Source organism: Tursiops truncatus, chromosome 19, assembly GCF_011762595.2.
Source record: "Tursiops truncatus isolate mTurTru1 chromosome 19, mTurTru1.mat.Y, whole genome shotgun sequence".
Classification (NCBI taxonomy): Eukaryota; Metazoa; Chordata; class Mammalia; order Artiodactyla; family Delphinidae; genus Tursiops; species Tursiops truncatus.
Window position 1 is genome coordinate 26348596 of NC_047052.1, and position 16789 is coordinate 26365384.

The window sequence follows — 16789 nt, forward strand, 5'->3', positions numbered from 1 at the left end:
AAATTTTTCAAGTAAAATGGAAATCCTGATATTTTTTTTTTTTTGCGGTATGTGGGCCTCTCACTGTTGTGGCCTTTCCTGTTGCGGAGCACAGGCTCCAGACGCACAGGCTCAGCGGCCATGGCTCACGGGCCCAGCTGCTCCGCGGCATGTGGGATCTTCCCAAAACGGGGCCCGAACCCGCGTCCCCTGCATCGGCACGCGGACTCTCAACCACTGCGCCACCAGGGAAGCCCCGAAATCCTGATTTTTATGGGAGGTCTATTGATGCTTAAAAGCTGGCAACTCTTTTTTTTTCTTTTTTTAATGATTTGCAAGCAAGATGCAAACAGTAGATCGTCAGTGTGCAGCCTCTACTATAAAGTTATATGCTCTGTCAGCAGACATCCCAAGGTAATTCTATCATCTTCTGCTTAATGCCAGGAGCCATTCAGGATAGGACAGCTACTGGGCAGACAGGCAGTGGAGCAGGAGTCAGGCCCAGAGCTCAACCACAGCGTTCTGATTATTGTTGGGAGGGGAAAGCAGGCTCAACTTGTTCGTTCCCCCTTGCTTCTCCTCGCTCTCTGAGAGACACAGTATATGATGGGCTCACTCCTTCTTGGCTTTCTGTGTTCCTATTGCTAATGGATACACCAAGGTGGTAAAAGGTCAAGTGAATGGACTGATTCCCCGAATGTCTTTGGGAAACTATCTTAAGTGGGGAAACAGTAAACATATTAGTCAGCTGCTCTGTAAAGGAGATGACTGCCTAGCTTAGAAGAAACTGCTTTAAGTCTCCCTCTCTGGAGCCAAAATGATTCAAAGTTGGATGCCAAGACCTCAGCTGGAAAAGGAACTTGACCACCCGCCTGACCTTGTTATTTTTAAACACATGTATTTCCAGCTCACTCTGGACCAAGTCCTATTCCTCACTGAAGAGTCATGTAGGGTGTGAACCTGATGTTTTCCTCACAGTTCAGTCTGTTGGCCATCAACCTTTTCCTCATTTCCTACTAGGGTCTAAGATGTTCTTCCACTTGATGGAGGAGGTAGCTTGCCTGCCCAGAAAGAGTAGTCATGCCTTGTTTACCATCAGTTGAGGTAGGATAGTTCCCAAATCTGGATTTTTTTTTATTATTATTAGTTCCCTGGCCTTACCTCTAGGCATTCTGACTCAATATGTCTCAGGTAAGGCTTGCAAATCTATTTTTTTAAATGAGAAAAACAAAACTTTCTAGATGGTGCAGATACAGCTGATGCATGGGCCAGCCATTGGGCGCTATTAGAACAACTGCCTTAGGCTTACATCTAAACAGCCGGAGTCCAGCTCACTCAACCAACTTGAGAATTTTGTTTGAAACTTTTTTCCTTACTTGTAGGCTGTGGAATTTTTTTTTTTTTTTTTTTTTTGCGGTACGCGGGGCTCTCACCACTGTGGCCTCTCCCGTTGCGGAGCACAGGCTCCAGATGCGCAGGCTCAGCAGCCATGGCTCATGGGCCCAGCCGCTCCGCGGCACGCAGGATCCTCCCGGACTGGGGCACGAACCCGCGTCCCCTGCATTGGCAGGCGGACTCTCAACCACTGCGCCACCAGGGAAGCCCTGTGGAAATTTTTAAAATTAATTTTATTGGAGTATAGTTTATTGGAAAACAATTTTAATAGAAATTATTGGTTTATTTGTATCTAATAACTGAAAGACCAACTTTTTCTTTTTTTTTTAAATGATAATCTTATAAAAATGTTGAGAATAGTATTGCAAATCACATAACTGATAAGGGATTCGTATCCAGAATATATAAAGAACTCTTACAACTCGATAATAAAAAGGGGGTCTGAATAGACACTTCTTCATAGAAAACATACTAATGGCCAATAAGCACATGAAAAGATGCTAACATGAGTCATCAGGGAAATGCAACTCAAAACGACAATGAGAATCACTTCATACCCACTAGGATGGCTATAATCAGACAATAACAAGGGTTATCAGGGATATGGGGAAACTAGAACCCTTACACAGTTGGTCAGAATGTAAAATGGTGCAGTTGCTTTAGAAAACAGTCTGGCAGGGCTTCCCTGGTGGTGCAGTGGTTAAGAATCCGCCTGCCAATGCAGGAGACACGGGTTCCAGCCCTGGTCCACGAAGATCCCACATGCCGCGGAGCAACTAAGCCCATGCGCCACAACTACTGAAGCCCGCACCTAGAGCCTGTGCTCCGCAGCAAGAAAAGCCACCGCAATGAGAAGTCCATGCACCGCAACGAAGACTAGCCCCCGTTCACCACAACTGGAGAAAGCCCGCACAGAGCAATCAGACCCAACGCAGCCAAAAATAAATATATTTATTTAAAAAAATAAAAGTCTGGCAATTTCTCAAAAGGTTAAACATAGAGTTAACGTTTGACCCAGCAATTCTACTTCTACATATATACCTAAAATAAATGAAAACGTGTGCACAAAAAGTGAACCTGAACATTCATTGTGGCATTATTCATAATAGCCAAAAACTGGAAACCACAAATGTCCAAACAACTGATGAATGAATAAACAAGATGTGATATAGCCATACACATACATACTTGTAATATTACTCAGCAATAAAAAGGAATAAAGTACTAATATATGCTTCAACATGGATGAACCTTGAAAACAGCTCATTCAGAGCACAAAGTAGATTAGTGGTTGCCAGGGGCCTGGGGGAGGGATGAATGGAGAGTGCCTGCTAGTGGTTACACGGTTTGGGGGGGAGTGATAACAATGTTCTGATATTAGATAGTGGCAATGATTGCAAAACTCTGAATATACTAAAAACCACCGTATTGGGCACTGAAAAGTATAAATTTTTTGGTAAAATTCATAAATCTCAATAAAGCTGTTATTTATGTTTTAAAAAACCTGCAACACCTCAGATGTCCTTCAAAAGTGATTAGTTGCACAAACTGCAGATACCATGGAATATTGTTACTCAGTAATAAATAAAACATACACACACGGCATGAGTCTCTGGGAAATTATGCTTCTGCTGAGTAAAAATAGCCAATCCTAAAAAGTTGCAGACTGTATGATTCCTTTTATATAACATGCTTTGAAATGACAGACTTTTAGAAATGGAGAACAGATTAGTGATTGCGAGGAGTTACAGAAGGGGGGCCTTGCTGGAGGGAGGTGAGTGTGGTTATAAAAGGGTAACAGGAGGGATCCTTGTGGTGATGGAAATGTTCAGAATCTTGAATGTGGTGTAAACCCTACACATGATTAAGTTGTACAGAACTAAATACAAACTAAAAAATGACTATAAATATAACTGAGGAAATCTGAACATGATCTGTGGATTGTGTCAATGTCAGTATCCTGGTTGTGATATTGTACGATAGTTCTGCAAAATGTCACCATTGAGGGAAACTGGGTAAACAGTACACAGGACCTCACCAGCAAGGACCTTTGATGCATGGAGAGGATATAACATAGATGAAGATATTGGAATGCCAAAGATTATGTGACAGCCTGCAAGTGGCACACAGCCACAAACAGAAGCCAGGGCTTTGGACACCCATTCCTTCATTCAACAGATATTTATGTGAGTGACACCAATGCCTCAGATCCCCAGTTGTAGAATCTAGGCCCTAGGGTTATAGCCATGAACAACCCTCAGGCCAGCCACAGCTCAAGGAGGTACAAATGACCCCTCGCTGTCCCTAGTGAAAAAGTCCAGGGTCACTGGCTGTGGGTGTGAACGTAAGAAGGGAGACAAAGGAGGATAATAAGGCCAAATAGCTCTGGCCCACAGCATCCGTACTGGCAAAGACACCAAACCTCCTAATGCTCTTGCTAGGAGGCAGGAGGTGCGGCTTGGCCAAGAGGCCAGGACTAAAGTAACAGGATAAACACGGGCGGGCTGGGGGGCCGAGGCTGGTTTGGGGCAATGCGGTTGGGTTGAGGATTAGAGAGCTGGTGTCCAAGACTAACGCCTGCCGAAAACTACAGCTCCCAGTGTGCCCCGCGGTCCGCCCCAGCGGTCATGTGACCGCTGTTCACGTGTCTCCGCAGCCGGCCCGGACTCAAAGCACCGCAGGTAAGTGAAAGGAGGTACAGGTTGGTGGAGGTGGAAACGTTAGGTCCCTGGGTCCCCAGGGCCGCCACCGCGGCAGAGCCCTACCCACTCCCTACAGGACTCTGTAGCCCGGCGTCCTCCGCCCCACACCCGCCTTCGGTCGGCCGGCCCTTGCCGCGCCTTAGCCCGGCCTGTCCCCACCTAGTCTCCACCTAATCAGTCCTAGGCCCGGATCGAAAGCCGGAGCCCGTCCCCAGTTTACCTCACAGCAGCCCACTCTCCTCGCTTCAGGCCTGAGGATCGCCCGCACCCCCCGCCCTGGGTGCGCCCTGGCCCACCTTCCAATGCAGCTCACCCCTTGTATTTCTGGGATCCAGCCCCAGGCTGGCCTGGGAACCTGCTCCGGTTGGGATCTGAGGGGCCTACTGCAGTGGTTACAGCTCTGGCCTGAGCGTGTGGGCATCAGGGTTCTAGTTCTGGCTCTGCCGACGAGCCGCTGTGACATTAGTCTAGCCTCTTTCCGTCCGTGGGCCTGTTTCCCTGAGCTGCTGCTCCACTCCGTGAGTTAGAGCGCCTCAGTTCCCTTCACTCTGCTGGCCCGCACAGAAACAGCTGACTCTTTCTCTGCTGACAAATTTTGGGTAGAGTTTGAGAAAGAAGAAACTGAGGGCAGAGAGGGAAGTGAGGAGAATCAGATCCCAGATCTTTGGGGAGAAGGAGCTGTAAGGAGCAGCTGTCCCTCCACCAAAGCTGGAGGGGTGGAAAAAGCAGGTAAGCTGGGGACCATGGAGCAGAGTAGTTTGAGGGGAGCGGGGCTGAGAGATCTCAGACCAGTGCAGAGACCTCTGTGTCCGGGATGTGAGCAGGGTGGAGGACAAGGTCTCACCGCTCAGGCAGCGCTAACTTTGCAAGGCTGTCTCTGGAGCTACGCTGGAAACTTGGGAGACCAAAACTGCCTCCACTGCTCATCGCTTTGATTTTTTGCCGAGTTGCTGGCTGGGTGGGTGGCAGGTTGCACAAGAGGAAGCCCTGTGGCAGCTGACTGATCTTTCTGGACTTGGAGCCAGCAGGGAGACATTTCCCCTGGAGCTGTGTCCCTTGGTTGCAGGCTTGGTGACAGATGTCTGGGAGCACCCAAACTCCCCCTTTTCTCTCTAATGAGTTTAAGGCTCCCAACTTTGTTCAGCCATCACAGGAGGAGCAATGGGAAGCATCTGACTACCCAAGAGGCCTTGCTAGCCATTCTAAACCCCCCAGTGTGCTGGGGACATTGGAGGGGATGTCCCTGTGATGGGCAGTGGTTAGGTCAGGCATGTGGGGAGAAAAGTAAGAATTGGCCTCAATTTTGAAGGGCTTTGAAAGCTCCACAGAATTTAGACTCTGGAGGGAGGTATGCTGGGCTGTAAGACATTGAAATACCCACAGTTCTGGGTGGGGATTGTTCTTGCGACCCTGTGGTGTAGAAACAAATGAGGAAGCCAGACAGATCTGGATCTAAATCCTGCTTTGCAACTTGCTACTTTGTGACCCTGGATGAGTGATCTGATCTCTCTGAACCTTATGACCACTGTCATAAGGAATGAATGAGATAAGATATGTCCATGACACTCCTGCCCGATGCATGGCCTCTAGTGCTGACATATCAGTACCCCTCTCTTCTGTGTTTGTGTCTTATTTACCTGATAGGTCTGTAGGCCTGAAGCAGGCAGGAATTACATCTGACACATTTCTGTCTCTGCCATCACACTGTGGCACCCAACGCAGTGTTCTGCACAGCGGCACACCCGGGTTTGGATCTCAGCCATCTGATCTTGGGAAAGTTGTTTCACCTTTCTGTGTCTCTTGGGATAACAGTAGTATCTGCCTTTCCCATCTAGGTTGAGGAGAGCCAGAGCCCACAGGCCTCCTAGGATAACAGCCCCAAACAGGCTGGTGGCACCCTCCAGCTGAAGGTGTTCTCTCAGCTCCCCAGGGCATGTGGTCGTGAGACAGAACCCACAGACCCTGCAGGAACAGGACTCCCAGGGCCATGGCCCAGGTCAGCATCAACAGTGACCTTGGTGAGTGGGGCTTAAGCACAGACTCCGGGGAGCGTGCCCGTCTGCTGCAGAGTCCCTCTGTGGACATAGCCCCCAAGAGTGAGGGGGAGGCCCCTCCTGGGGGTCTGGGCAGAGGCACCACTTCCACACTTGGAGCCATCTTCATCGTTGTCAATGCCTGCCTGGGCGCAGGGCTGCTCAACTTCCCAGCAGCCTTCAGCACTGCCGGGGGAGTGGCAGCTGGCATCACGCTGCAGATGGTGAGTGAGCGGGCCTGGCGGGCAAAGGTGCAGTTCTAGTGGTGGGTCTGGGCTCTTCACCTCAAAAGGGACGCTCTGGATCAGGAGTGGTCAGTTGGAGACACATGCTACCACTCTCCCCTCCATCACACATGGCAGACATTACTAATCTATTCCAGCATTCTTTCCTTTGAGCCCAGATGAGGCTTCAAAAGCCTTCCCAGCTATCAGGGAAGTTTGGACATCGACTGCATATTTAATAATTTCATGGTTACGTTTAAAAAGCAGGCCCATACCTTAGAGCCGTGCTGAAATATTTACTGATGAAATGATATGATAGCTCGTATTTTCTTCAAAATAATCCAGAGTGGGAGAGGGAATAGATGAAACAAGATTGGCTGTAAATTGATGATTTTTGAATTTGAGTGATGGGTACATAGGGGTCCATTATACTATTCTGTCTACCTTTGTGTATGTTTGAAATTTTCCTCAAAACTTCTTGTTTTTAAAGAAAATCTCAACTCCAGTAATCCATTAAAATTGCCCTGCAAGATAAGGCTAATTTGCCAGATGGGCATTGGGCACCGGGCCAGTAAATGCTGAGCAAGACCAGGCTGCTCTTTGCTGCCAGGCCTTTCCCACACCCTCTTGCTATGCCCCTACCCGCAGGCCATGCTGGTTTTCATCATCAGTGGCCTCGTCATCCTGGCCTACTGCTCCCAGGCCAGCAATGAGAGGACCTACCAGGAGGTGGTGTGGGCTGTGTGTGGCAAGCTGACAGGCGTGCTGTGTGAGGTGGCCATTGCCACCTACACCTTCGGGACCTGCATCGCCTTCCTCATCATCATCGGGGACCAGCAGGACAAGAGTGAGGTCCCCCCTCAGTACCCCCCCCCCAGCCCTGGGGGTCATGCGGTGGGTGGGAAAGAGCATGGAACACCTGCCCAAGGCCTGGCCTGGGCCCGGCATTCATCTGGGAGTTCTCCCTCCTGGCTGCTGGGCCCATTAGACAGATGGAGGTCCCAGCAGAGGTGGAGGACCACACCCTGCAGTAGCCTGGCATCACCTTCCCTCCTTCCTCCCTGTGCAGTTATAGCTGTGATGGCAAAGGAGCCTGAGGGGGCCGGCAGCAGCCCCTGGTACACAGACCGCAAGTTCACCATCAGCCTCACTGCCTTCCTCTTCATCCTGCCCCTTTCCATCCCCAGGGAGATCGGCTTCCAGAAATATGCCAGGTTCGGAGGCCCCACCCCAGCCTGTGCTGGACAGCAGCTCTGATCACAGGCAGCTGGAGACCCGAGGGCTGCAGGGGAACCCCTCTGCTCCATGCCGCCTCATCTCCTGGGGGCAGCAAGAGTGGGCAAGGCAGGGTAGACCGGGGCTTGCAGGGGTTCCGGCATAAGACCTTCCTTTTGTGTCAGCAGGAAGGGAGACAGTGGCTCTTTGTATCAGTGAGAGATTCAGTTCCAAATGTCCTTGTCGGAGAAGGGATGCATGATAATCATGTGTGAAGGCCGTCTCCTAGCCTGGGCCTTGTCTTTCCCACGGAGGATGGGACTCTTGATCATTTGGGATTGTCAGCCTGGCAGCATTTTCCATGCAGCTTGGTATGAAGGGAAGGGACTAGCTTCCTGGCTCAGAGTCTGAAAAGCTGTGGGATTCTAAGCTGTTTCCTGTGATCCTTTATCGAAGGGGTCACACTCAGTGTCTCCAAGGTTTCCTTTAATGTTGACTTCCCAGTATTTGTGCCTTCAACCCTCCAGCATCTCCTACTTCTCAAAGGCCCTGCTTGCACCTCTCGCCAAGTCTGGGCTGCTCTGATTGAAGTAGCAGATGTGCTTTGAAGCCCAGCCCCCTGCTGTGGTCTCTGAGCCATGGAGCTGAACCACCTCATTTGCCAGTGGCCACAAGTGTCAGTCTGGTCCCCTCCTGGCTTCCTAAATGTGGCTTGTTTCTCTGAAACTTATGTCTCATGCGTTTCTTGAGTCTTTGTTTGGGATAGTCTCCCAGTTGGTTCATTAGACACTTGTGGTCACTAAAGTTAAGGGTGGATGTCCCTGGGGATGGAATGAGAGAAAAGGCAGCTGGGGATAGGGGGGAAGAAGCTTAATCTATCCTTCCTGGCAGCTTCCTGAGCGTCGTGGGCACCTGGTATGTCACTGCCATCGTTATCATCAAATACATCTGGCCTGATAAAGAGATGACCCCAGCGGACATCCTGAACAGGTGGGTGAGGGCCCCGGGGAGACACATGGGGTAGAAGCTGCCACTCGGGCCCCAGGAGGTGCTGGGTCAGGCATCAAAAAGCCACACAGGTGCTCTTCCCAAGGCTCATTATTGAGCCTTGGGGCTTGACTCATTGGTCATTTTAGGAAGGAGGCAAGAGGTCCTGATCTCTTTTTGCTGGAGAGAAGAGTGACAGCCGGAGATGAGGGAGACTTTGCCACTAATGTCCAACAGATGAGCCAATGTGAGACTAGGCCTCAGGTTATGGAAGCTGCCAAGGTGGAATTGCACATCTGTTTCAACATGTGCTTATCTGTAATATCTGTATCTTCCACGTGAGGATGAATCCATTTTCTTAATTAAAAAAAAAAAAGTTTCCTTTTTCTTAAAAGGAACAAATCAGAGAAGCAAAAGCCCAAGTGCAAGAGCCAAAAGTTCTGGATTTTGGTCCCAGGAGGGCCTTCCAGAGCCTCAGTTTACTGACCTGTAAATGGAGATGTGTCCTCTCCCAGTCCCCAGACTTCTGTGGGTTGAATGTGTGCATGCTGGCTGGTGGAGGCCGTGGGGGGCTGAATGAAGAGTAAGAGCATGGCAGCGGTTGGTGACTCTGAGGGGCTCCCGGGCAGCAGCATCTTGTGTGTTTGTCCGCAGGCCAGCTTCCTGGATAGCCGTGTTCAATGCCATGCCCACCATCTGCTTCGGATTTCAGGTGCTAGTTGCAAGGTCCCTTTCGTCCCCTTAGCTCACTCCCCATCCTGGGATGGAATCCACGTTACAGGCAGGATGGGGGAGTCCTGGAAGGAAGGACGGAGTGGGGGCCCCAGGACTTGCCCCTTATCCTTGGGGGTGAGGTCACTTGCCCACCATGACCCTGCCCTTCACCCTGACAGTGCCACGTGAGCAGTGTTCCCGTCTTCAACAGCATGCGGCGGCCTGAGGTGAAGACCTGGGGTGGGGTGGTGACGGCCGCCATGGTCATAGCCCTCGCTGTCTACATGGGCACAGGTGAGTGCTCCCCTCCGAGGGCAGGGCTTAGAGGGCTCCCACTTTCCCTCTTTGTCCCCGAGTCGTCTGGCCCAGGATTTCCTGGGGACAGCCCTGCACTCCCAACACGTCAAACACTTCTGTAGGCACTGGCTTGAACTTGGGCCACCCTGGGCCTCCTCCTGCCCAAATGAGAAAGATGTACGCATGCATTCATTCAGCAGCTCTCAGTGGGTGCCTAGTAAGTCCCAGGAACTTTCTCAGCGTGGGGGATGGCATGGAGATAGATAGACCCCGTCCTGCCCTCATGGAATTGACAATCTAGTCGGAGAGAGAGTCTTACAGGAGCAAGTCAGTCAGGAGTCAGTAAGGAAATCCAGACAGTGGTGAGTGCCATAGTAATAGGGAAACGGGAAGCTGTGAGTGGGACTGAGTGGGGTTGGCTTTGGTGGATAGGTCACAGGTGGCTCCTCTCTGAGGAGGTGGCAATTGGGGAAGGCCAAATCATGAGAAGGAGCTAGAATCTGAAGAGCTGGGGGAAAAGCATTCCAGACAGACGAACCAGAAAACGCCAAGTCCCTGAGGCCGGGACAGAAGAAGGTCTGCATAGCTGGAGTGGAGCGAGTTGAGGGTGGGTGGCGGGCAGCACGGCCAGACAGGGAACACAGCCAGATCCCTGAGGACTGTTGGGAGGCAGAGAGGAAGCGCTTCAGCAGGGGCGTGGCTTGGGGACACCCGGCTCTGGGTGTTGTGTAGAAAATGGTTTGGGTGAGGGAGCAGTGCTGGGAGACCACAAAGAATGGCCCTGTGATTCCTTCCACAGATGGTTCTCAGGACCAGCACTGTTCTAGTTTCTGAAGACACAGCAGGAACAAGGGTGGCAAATAGGCAGAGTCCCGTTCTCCTGGGGCGACAGACAATAAACGAGTAAAAAAAAAAAAAAAAAAGTTCCAAGAGAGAGGAGTGCTCTGAAGAACACAGAACAGGGTGGTGTGAGGGAGTGCCTGGGGGCAGGGGTTATTGTGGACGGGCTGGGTGGGGAAGCATTCTGAGGAGGGGACAACGGAGCTGACACCTGAATGATGAGGAGATGGGCAGACAACGTTAATGCGGAAGCTCTGAGACAGGAACTGCTGGGTGAGTTCAAGATCAGAAAGGTGACGGTGTGGGGGCGGGAGATGTGAGAAGTCAGGGAGGGAGGCTTCTGATCCCAGCCTCGACACCCCTCTGAGCTTCAGTCTTAGCCTCCAGAGCTGCTCCGTCATCTCCCCACCTGCTGCTGGACCCAGCGGTGAACGGTCCATGGCCCTAACCCTCCGAGGGTCGCCTAGACCCAGCCCTCTTGTCCCTGCCCTCAGGCATCTGTGGCTTCCTGACCTTTGGAGCTGCTGTGGACCCCGATGTGCTCCTGTCCTACCCGTCGGAGGACATGGCTGTGGCCGTCGCCCGTGCCTTCATCATCCTGAGCGTGCTAACCTCCTACCCCATCCTGCACTTCTGTGGGCGGTGAGTCCCCTCTCCACCCCACCGGGGTGCTCCCTTTCACCAGGGCCTCTGAAAGCCCTTTGAACATGGGCCTTGTGTAGAATCCATTTTATAGAAGGAGAACCGGAAGCCCAGAGGAAAGAGTCAGTGCCTCACATGGCCCTGCAAGTACTCCCAGCCGGGTCTTTGGGGGTCCCCTTTGTCCCAGAGTCACCAAAACATTCTGTGAGTCCTCTGAGAACCTCTAGTCCAGATCCTTTCCTGAACACCCTGCTTTCTGGGTACCCCAGACCCTTCCTTTTCAGGAGACTAGTAGTATATGTTCCCATGGGGTGTGCTAGTCCTGGGCCAGGCAAGGCGCTAAGCCGTTCCCATTCACCATCCCGTCTGGTCCCCACGGCAACCCTGAGAAGAGTGCTGCTAGGCCCATTTCAAAGAAGAGGAAACTGAGGCCCAGGGGTTAGAGGCTTACCTACAATCCACCCAGTCGGGGGTCTGGCTCCATGGCTGGAGGTGGGGAGCTGTTAGCAGGGGCGCCTCTGAGCCGCTCTCTGTGTGGGCAGGGCGGTGGTCGAAGGCCTGTGGCTGCGCTACCAGGGGATGCCGGTGGAGGAGGACGTGGGGCGGGAGCGGCGGCGGCGAGTACTGCAGACGCTGGTCTGGTTCCTGCTTACCCTGCTGCTGGCGCTCTTCATCCCTGACATCGGCAAGGTCATCTCGGTCATTGGAGGGCTGGCCGCCTGCTTCATCTTCGTCTTCCCAGGTGTGGACCCCTGGCATCCCCGCAGCACTCTCTCCCAGGGCCTCCTGGCCTGAGCGCGTCACCTCCCGGATTATTGATCACCCACTTCAGGCTCTGGTGTGTTTAAACGTTATCTCCTGCAAAGAAGATGTAGTTGTCATCTCCATTTCACTGGTGAGGAGGTGTGAGGATCAGAGAGGGTAACAAGCTTGCCTAGAGGTTAACAAACTCAGCTAAAGACTAATAGAAGCTTTTCAAACCCAAGTCTGTCTAGGTCCACAGCCTAGACTCTTAACTCTTCATTCAGGTACCTGTTACTCCCCGACTATCAGGGATCTGGGTGGGTCAGCCCATGACGGGGTAATTAGGGTCTGGTGGTGGCACCGTGACACGGGTCGGGAGACCTGAGTTTCAGACACGATCTGCCACCAGATCCCTGGGCAACTGTCCTATCTGCCCAGTCATGAGTTCTGCCTGTACCCAGCTTACTTCTCTCTAGGAGGCCACCTGGAAATCCCTTGCCACTTTGCTTGGAGCAGGGGGGACACATCTGCTCAGAAGTGCACTGGGAAGGGCCCTGCGATGTAGACACCACTGAGTCACCTCCCTGTGCTGCCCCTTTAGCTCTGGGGCTTGCATGCAGCCCAAGGGGTGCCTGGCAGGTGCTGGCTCCTCCTGGGAGACCAGATGCCAGGTCTCCAGCTGGGTGCAGAGTGGAGACAGAGGCGGAATGTGTGGAGGAGTAAACACAGGCCTTTCTCCACCCACCATCACTGCCTCCTGGCAAAGGGGGAGGCTGGACTGCTGGGTGGAGGAGGGGGTGCCCACCCAAGCTCCCAGGGCCACCTCTTCTCTTCTAGGGCTGTGCCTCATTCAAGCCAAACTCTCTGAGATGGAGGAAGTCAAGCCAGCCAGGTAAAGCAGGGTCCGGCCCGTGGTCCTCTCAGGGAGGTACTGGATGGGGGGTGGCCTTTAAATGGATAGGAGTCAGGAGACTTGTGTACTTGGAAAAACTTTTTAAATACTTCTTTTAAAATGTGTAACATGTTAGTTGTAAGAGTTCAAATACTACTGAGGATTTGTTTTTAATTTTTTAATTTAATTTTATTTTTTTATACAGCAGGTTCTTAGTAGTCATCAACTACTGAGGATTTTAGAGAAAAAAATGGAAGTCCCTCTTACCCCACAGCCCGCTCCCCACCGCTCCCTTCTCCCGAGAGAGCTCCATGAGATCAGCACAGCCTGTGCCCTTGTAGACTGTTTGTGTGTGTGCACATGTGTCTGTGTACACAAAGCTATGCACGCGTATACACAAACACATGGGGTTTTGTGTCCGGTTAGGTTTTTTCAAAAATGGTTTCATGCCAGACACACTTTTGTGCTACTTGCTTTTTTCGCTTAACCACGTATTTTGGAGATCATTCTACGTCCACACAAGAAGATCTACTGCTTCCTTTTTCCATGGCCGTAGAATATTTTGCTGTTTGAATGTGTCCTGAATGTGAACACACTTCTGCATGTACACCTTGGCACAGCTGTTCGAGGATCTCAGTAGCATCGATTCTTAGAAGGAAGTTGCTCCATCATAAGGCACGCTCATTTTTACTCTGGCACACGGGTTCAAATTACCGTCCAAAAAGGCAGCACCAGTCAGAGTCCCAGAAGCAGTGAATGAAAGTGCCCTGTTCCCCACACCCCTGCCAGGACTGTATATAGCAGCCTTTTCAATATTTGTTAGTCTAATGGATACAAAACACTACATGTTTAAAAAATTAACCATTTTTACCATTTTAAAGTGTTCAGTTCAGTGATATTAAGTTCACTCATATTTTTGTGTAACCATCCCCACCATCTACCTCCAGAACTTTTTCATCATCCTAAACTGAAATTCTGTACCCATTAAACAATAATTCCCCATTCCCTCTCCCCTCGCCGCCACCATTCTACTTTTTGTCTGTGTGAATTTGACTCTTCTAGGTACCTCATGTAACTGGAATTATACAGTATTTATCTTTTTGTACCTGGCTTCTTTCACTTAGCATAATGTCCTCAAGGTCCATCTATGTTGTAGCAGCCTTTTTAAGGCTGAATAATATTCCATTGTGTGTATAGGCCACATTTTGCAAAACACTGCATTCTTTTAATACGTGCATGTCCCTGAATGGTAGAGAAGTTATGACCAGGTTGCATGCTTTTAAAAAAATATATTGTGCAAGTAATACTCATTGATTATAGAAAACTTTAAAAATACAGACAAGTCTAAAGAAGAAAATAATAATCACCTTTAATATCCAGATATAACCAGGAAATTTCTTGGCGGTCCAGTGCTAGGACTCTGTGCTTTCACTGCTGAGGGCATGGGTTCAATCCCTGGTCAGGGAATTAAGATCCCACAAGCCAGGCGGGCAAAAAAAGGAAAAAAAGAAAGAAAAAATTCCAGTTGTAACCCTGTAGCTATTTTTGATACATATCTTTGCAGATGTCTCCTTTTTTTATTTATTTTTTTAATGAAATGGATCACTCCATGTGACCTGCTTTTTCCTGACCATCTTTCCATCAGGAAGATATCAGGAGATATGCATTCTTTTTTTTTTTTTTAATATTTATTTATTTGGCTGTCCCAGGTCTTAGTTGCAGCACGTGGGATCTTCCATTATGGCATGTGGGATCTTTTAGTTGTGGCATGCAGGATCTTTAGTTGTGGCACGCGGGGGTCTTTAGTTGCAGCATGCAAACTCTTAGTTGCGGCATGTGGGATCTAGTTCCCTGATCAGGGATGGAATCCGGGCCCCCTGCCTTGGGAGCTCGGAGTCTTAGCCACTGGACCACCAGGGAAGTCCCAGGAGACATGATTCTAATTCTGGTCCTGCCCTTGGTGTGCTGTGACCAGTCAGTTAATCCCATTAGGTCTTGGCCTCTTTACCCATGGTCTAGGGATCATACACCCAGCCCCATAAACTGTTGTATGAAAGTCGTTGAGAAGTAGGAAGTGCTCTTCCCACAGGAGAAGTGGTATAAGTAATTAGAGTAATTAACTGATATATATATATATATATATATATGTGGAAGTTGGCAAATTCACAAGTGGATCGACTGACCAGGCCCTCTCTCACCCTCTGCTCTACAGCTGGTGGGCGATGGTCAGTTACGGAGTCCTCTTGGTCACCCTGGGAGCCTTCATCTTCGGCCAGACCACAGCCAACGCCATTTTTGTGGATCTCTTGGCATAACCAGTGCCTCCCAGGGAATTCTTGGCCTTTGCCATTGGACCCTGGAACCCATCTCGTAGAGCTTCAGGACCACCCTGAGTCCGGCATCATTCCCCTCTACTGGTGGGATGACATCTGGACATCCTTTTCCAGGGACAGTTCTGGGGTGAAATCAGGCCCCACAACCCTGGACAGCTCAAACCCAGCTCCCTTCCTGCCCCCGCATCCTGGCAGTGCCATGGATGGTAGGAGGAGGTCTCGTGTCACAGAAGAACCTTCCCCCCTCTTCCACCTCTCAATTTCTCCATGCCTGGAAGCCACGGGTGAAGAGAGTCGGTGGGTCTCCGAAGGAACAACTCAGCCTGACTTCCCTCTGGAGAAAGAGTGTGGACCAAGGGCTGCCATCCTCCACAGAGAAGCCTGCCCTGGGTAGGGGCTGTGCTCATTACCCCGGGGCTCAGTGCCTGTTCCAGTCTGTCGGCAGCCCAGCCAGCAGTGGCTTCCTCCGGCAAGTTCCAAAGGTAGCACTGAAATCATACAGGTGCGCCGAGGCAGGCAGATGGATGCCTTGTCCACTGCCTCCTGGGCCTGCGGTGAGCCTGAGAGCCCTCTTGCCCATGGCTGGTTGGCATTTCCCAAGCCTTTTGGGGCCTCACCCTGTCTTCTTACCCAGACCTGATGGTCCAGGCATCCCTCTGCTCCTCCATCCCCAGACATCACCAAGTCTAATGTTTACAAACGGTGCCAGCCCGGCTCTGAGCCAGGGGCCAGGGGCCGTCCCGTGCCACGGTGCTGTGAGTACTCCTCCCTTAGCTTTCCCCAAGGCCGGAGTGTGCTTTTCTCTCTCAGATTCCTGATGGGTCCCTCTTTTCAGAGGCACAAGGGTGGGTGAGGGAGCAAGCTGGGAACCCCATGCAGGCTGGGCTGGTGAGGATCAAGGTGAACCTGTCTGGCATCTTCACTTTGAATGGCTGCTTCTCTTCTCCCTGCCCTGCACGTCCCCCCTTCCCTGCCAACCCAGCCTGGTACCCTGGAGACGAGAAAGGCAGCTGGGTGGCCACTGACTAGGCAACATCTGAGTGTAGTCACGCCAGCCTACAAGTTTCCCTTTCAGTCTGGATCTTGTCTGCTTCTGTCCCCCATCACCTCTTCGCCACCACCCCATTTTTCTATGTAGCTCAGTCTCTCCTGTTCACATAAGTATGGGGGTGGGGATGGACCAAACCCTCTCTCGTCCACTTCCTCAGCTCCACAGGTCTACCAGGCCTGGCCTCGGCGGCCTGTCGATCACACTGAGGTCACACCTACGTTGTGCCCCAGGCGGGGTGAGGAAGGATATTTTCCCCTTTCCTATTTTGAACACCTTGGCCACTCACTTAGGCCAAGCCTAGGCACCGAATCAGGCTTCCTCTGCCTGGAACACCTAGCGTTCTCCCTGGCCCCTCCTGCCTAAAACCTCTGAATGCAGTGGTGGGGTGAGAGGGATCCCTGCCCTCAGGACAGTGAGACAGAAGAAGCAGAGCCTTGCTGGGGCCAAACAGGCTTCTGCTCAGACCCCCGGACTGGGTGACCTGCCTTTGCTCACGTTCCCTGGGGGCCAGACCCACGTGGCCGTTTTCTCTCCGCCTGCTGCACAGCACCAGGCCCTGCCAGTGCCCGCCCCAGATACGGTCAGGAGGATGGCCCATCATCAGCAGGGCTGCACTGCCTCCTAATGTTGGATTTCAGTGAGGGCTGGGGGCATGTACGGGGAAAATGAGCTGGAATCTGGCCTAACCTCAGGAGCACCTTCCCCTGCCCTCTCTGCCAGGGCATTTTACTGTTTCTTTTC

The 16789-nt window shown here is 51.4% G+C and overlaps 1 protein-coding gene and 2 long non-coding RNA genes across 13 annotated transcripts in view; 1 reads left to right on the forward strand and 2 right to left on the reverse strand.

The window, feature by feature from the left end:
- Window positions 1-1557, reverse strand: part of LOC141277113 (uncharacterized) — a 6914-nt gene extending 5357 nt beyond the window's left edge. The window contains exon 1 of the long non-coding RNA XR_012327851.1: window positions 1413-1557. This is a non-coding gene — a long non-coding RNA (uncharacterized lncRNA). The remainder of the gene's footprint in view (window positions 1-1412) is intronic.
- Window positions 1529-15123, forward strand: SLC38A7 (solute carrier family 38 member 7). 11 transcript variants are annotated; one of them, XM_073795491.1, is made up of 11 exons: window positions 4063-4805; window positions 5912-6094; window positions 6266-6333; window positions 6982-7547; window positions 8440-8538; window positions 9190-9247; window positions 9429-9543; window positions 10881-11028; window positions 11571-11770; window positions 12610-12664; window positions 14877-15123. In XM_073795491.1, exons 2-11 carry the CDS (start codon window positions 6064-6066, stop codon window positions 14977-14979), a joined length of 1443 nt encoding a protein of 480 aa, XP_073651592.1. In that variant the 5' UTR covers window positions 4063-4805; window positions 5912-6063; the 3' UTR covers window positions 14980-15123. The 11 variants fall into 11 exon arrangements, 8 of the variants coding, with proteins under 8 accessions (XP_073651591.1, XP_073651592.1, XP_033702142.1 ...); XM_033846253.2 differs by having other exon boundaries at window positions 4065-4805; window positions 5912-6333; window positions 6982-7180; window positions 7403-7547; XM_073795490.1 differs by lacking the exon at window positions 4063-4805 and adding an exon at window positions 1529-4055 and having other exon boundaries at window positions 5912-6333.
- Window positions 11773-16789, reverse strand: part of LOC117309265 (uncharacterized) — a 38286-nt gene continuing 33269 nt past the window's right edge. The window contains exon 4 of the long non-coding RNA XR_012327846.1: window positions 11773-11886. This is a non-coding gene — a long non-coding RNA (uncharacterized lncRNA). The remainder of the gene's footprint in view (window positions 11887-16789) is intronic.

What these genes read in the sequence shown, in the direction of transcription:
- SLC38A7 (XM_073795490.1), top strand. Translation starts at nt 6,064, where the DNA reads ATGGCCCAGGTCAGCATCAACAGTGACCTTGGTGAGTGGGGCTTAAGC. An exon ending in CGCTGTCTACATGGGCACAG is followed by an intron (nt 9,544 to 10,880) that starts GTGAGTGCTCCC and finishes CCCTGCCCTCAG; the next exon opens with GCATCTGTGGCTTCCTGACC. An exon ending in CTTCATCTTCGTCTTCCCAG is followed by an intron (nt 11,771 to 12,609) that starts GTGTGGACCCCT and finishes CTTCTCTTCTAG; the next exon opens with GGCTGTGCCTCATTCAAGCC.